The following is a 2142-nucleotide window of genomic DNA, read 5'->3' on the forward strand; positions in this document are numbered from 1 at the left end:
AAGGGCAGGAACATGTCTGCGTGTTGGAGAAGAGTAGTAGTAATGAGCAGAACTGCTGCTCAGTGCTCACCAGCTTCCCTGGCAAGCCCACAGGGATGCTCCGATTCACACTCTGCAGCTTGTGCTGGTGAGCAGGGCCGGGATGCTGGGAGGACTAGGGCTGTGTAGCACAGGTATCCAAATATCTCATGTAGAAAGCTGAATCCTCATTCCATCTTCCTATCTCGAGATACCGGTGACCTCAACAAATACACAGAAACTTGCTGTACCTGCTGATGGTGAAGTTCACATCCACAGCGCCGGCAGGGAGCGCTGAATCCATCGTGTTTCTTAACGAGCCTGTTTTTCACAGGTTTTGTGGTGCTTCCCGAGCATGAGTGCAGAATGAAGCGGCGATTAGACGAGCAGGAGTCACCCGTGTACGCGTCGCAGCAGAGGCGTATCACCAGCAGCACGGAAGCTTTCCAACACCAGCACCGCGTGCTTGCCCCAGCACCGCCGGTGTACGAGGCGGTGTCGGAGACCATGCAGTCTGCCACGGGGATCCAGTACTCGGTGACTCCCAGCTACCAGGTACATCTCTTTGTCCCTTAGCTGCGGCTTGGCTGCGTCACCAGCCGGCACCGTGTTGTTTCACGGCAGAATTCTGCATTTGAGACAAGGTTTTATTTTAATAACCAGGCTTTCCCGAGGAAAAGCCGAGAGTGGACAATTGTCTCGTTTTAAGTACTTGCTTTAAAACTATTGGCTTCGTTCACATTCCTGTTCACCTGAACAAACGTGGTGTGACTTGGCTTTTTTGAACACAGTTCTTTTTGTGATTCCTTCAGATCATTGTCTTTGAATTCTAGAGGATTTTTCTCTTTTTTTTCACCAGGAAAAGGTTTGTTCTTACAGCTGCTCCATCACAGGAGTGCGATATCTTGGGTGATCTTAAGCTTAACAGACTGGCTCAGATCAGCATTTAGATTGAAGGCTTTGAGGAAAACTGAAATGTTTCAGAAAACATTACCCTGGAGTCGTTAGGTGGCACACTTCCCTCTCTTGCCTCCCTTGTGAGGATCTGTCAGAAGGGGAGAGAAAAAAATGTGCTTTAAGAGTGCACTGGAGTTTTCTCCTGGTAAAAGACCAGGGAAAGGCTGTTCCTGTGTTACTTCTCTCTGCCGTGTTGCTTCTTCCATGCTTGTGTTGCCGGTGAGCTGCTCTCCCTGCCTAGGGACTAATTTTACACACAGCTTCTTCCTTACTTTTGCAGAAGGGCTGTTTATGCTGATCGTAGCAGCTGCAGAGCTGAAAAGCCTGCAGGCAGACACTTGCAGGGACTGGAAGGGGGTGAGCTTAAGCTGACAGTCCTTCCTAATAAGAACTGGGATGGACCAGCAAACAAATAACTTTGTGTTCATGAGGATTAAAAAAAGTATATCCCATCTAAAAGAGGCTTGAACGGAAAGCTAAATTTGTGGAAAAGGAAGAGTAATTTACTTCTAAAAAAATTTCTAAAGGCTCTTTTAATGGATTTTCCAGATTTAAACTTCTCTGGTTTCATGTATGAAGGAGACCCAAAATGTGTATGCCTTCTGTTCTTCCCCTGTTTTTCTGGGGGAGTTAGCAAGCCAAGTTTTCCCCTAAGTCTGCTGGTGCCAGAGAGCCACAGTTGGACTTCCAGTACCCAAGATGAGTGGCAAGAGCGTAGAAGCTCCTAAAAGATTCATTCAATTAGTCAATTGTTTGTGACATTTAAGAGTCATAGAGGAAAGAGAGAACCTCGACTCTGTCAGACTAAAAATCCCTTTTTATGCCCTTTTTGCAGGTCTTCCTGTCAGCGGCCGCTGAGTCCGCAGGCTGGAGAGAACCTGAGGTTGTGATGTACTGTGTTTAGAGTAGAGGATGAGAGTTGTCTTGGTTTGGTTTTAGGTCCCTCTGGGTTGTTGCTGAAGAAAACAAAAGATATTTTTGGCGTAAGGTTGTTAGCGCTCCTGGCTAGAGGTCAGACTGCCTGTGTTGCGCTCCCTTAACGCTGTACTCGCATACAGGGTCTGGGGGGACCGACCCTGCTCTCTGCTGAGCTGGCGCCGCCCGTGACACCCCCTCTTTGCCTTTGCCAGGTGTCGGCCGTGCCGCAGAGCTCGGGCAGCCACGGGC

General features: G+C 48.6%; 1 protein-coding gene across 1 annotated transcript in view; it reads left to right on the forward strand.

The window, feature by feature from the left end:
* Nucleotides 1-384: 384 nt before the first annotated feature.
* SIN3A (SIN3 transcription regulator family member A) overlaps nucleotides 385-2142 on the forward strand; it is a 23940-nt gene continuing 22182 nt past the window's right edge. Inside the window, exons 1-2 of the mRNA XM_008946721.1 lie at nucleotides 385-573; nucleotides 2106-2140. Coding sequence (XP_008944969.1) covers nucleotides 385-573; nucleotides 2106-2140 — 224 coding nt within the window. The remainder of the gene's footprint in view (nucleotides 574-2105; nucleotides 2141-2142) is intronic.

Source organism: Merops nubicus, unplaced genomic scaffold (assembly GCF_000691845.1).
Source record: "Merops nubicus isolate BGI_N331 unplaced genomic scaffold, ASM69184v1 scaffold22630, whole genome shotgun sequence".
Lineage (NCBI taxonomy): Eukaryota > Metazoa > Chordata > Aves > Coraciiformes > Meropidae > Merops > Merops nubicus.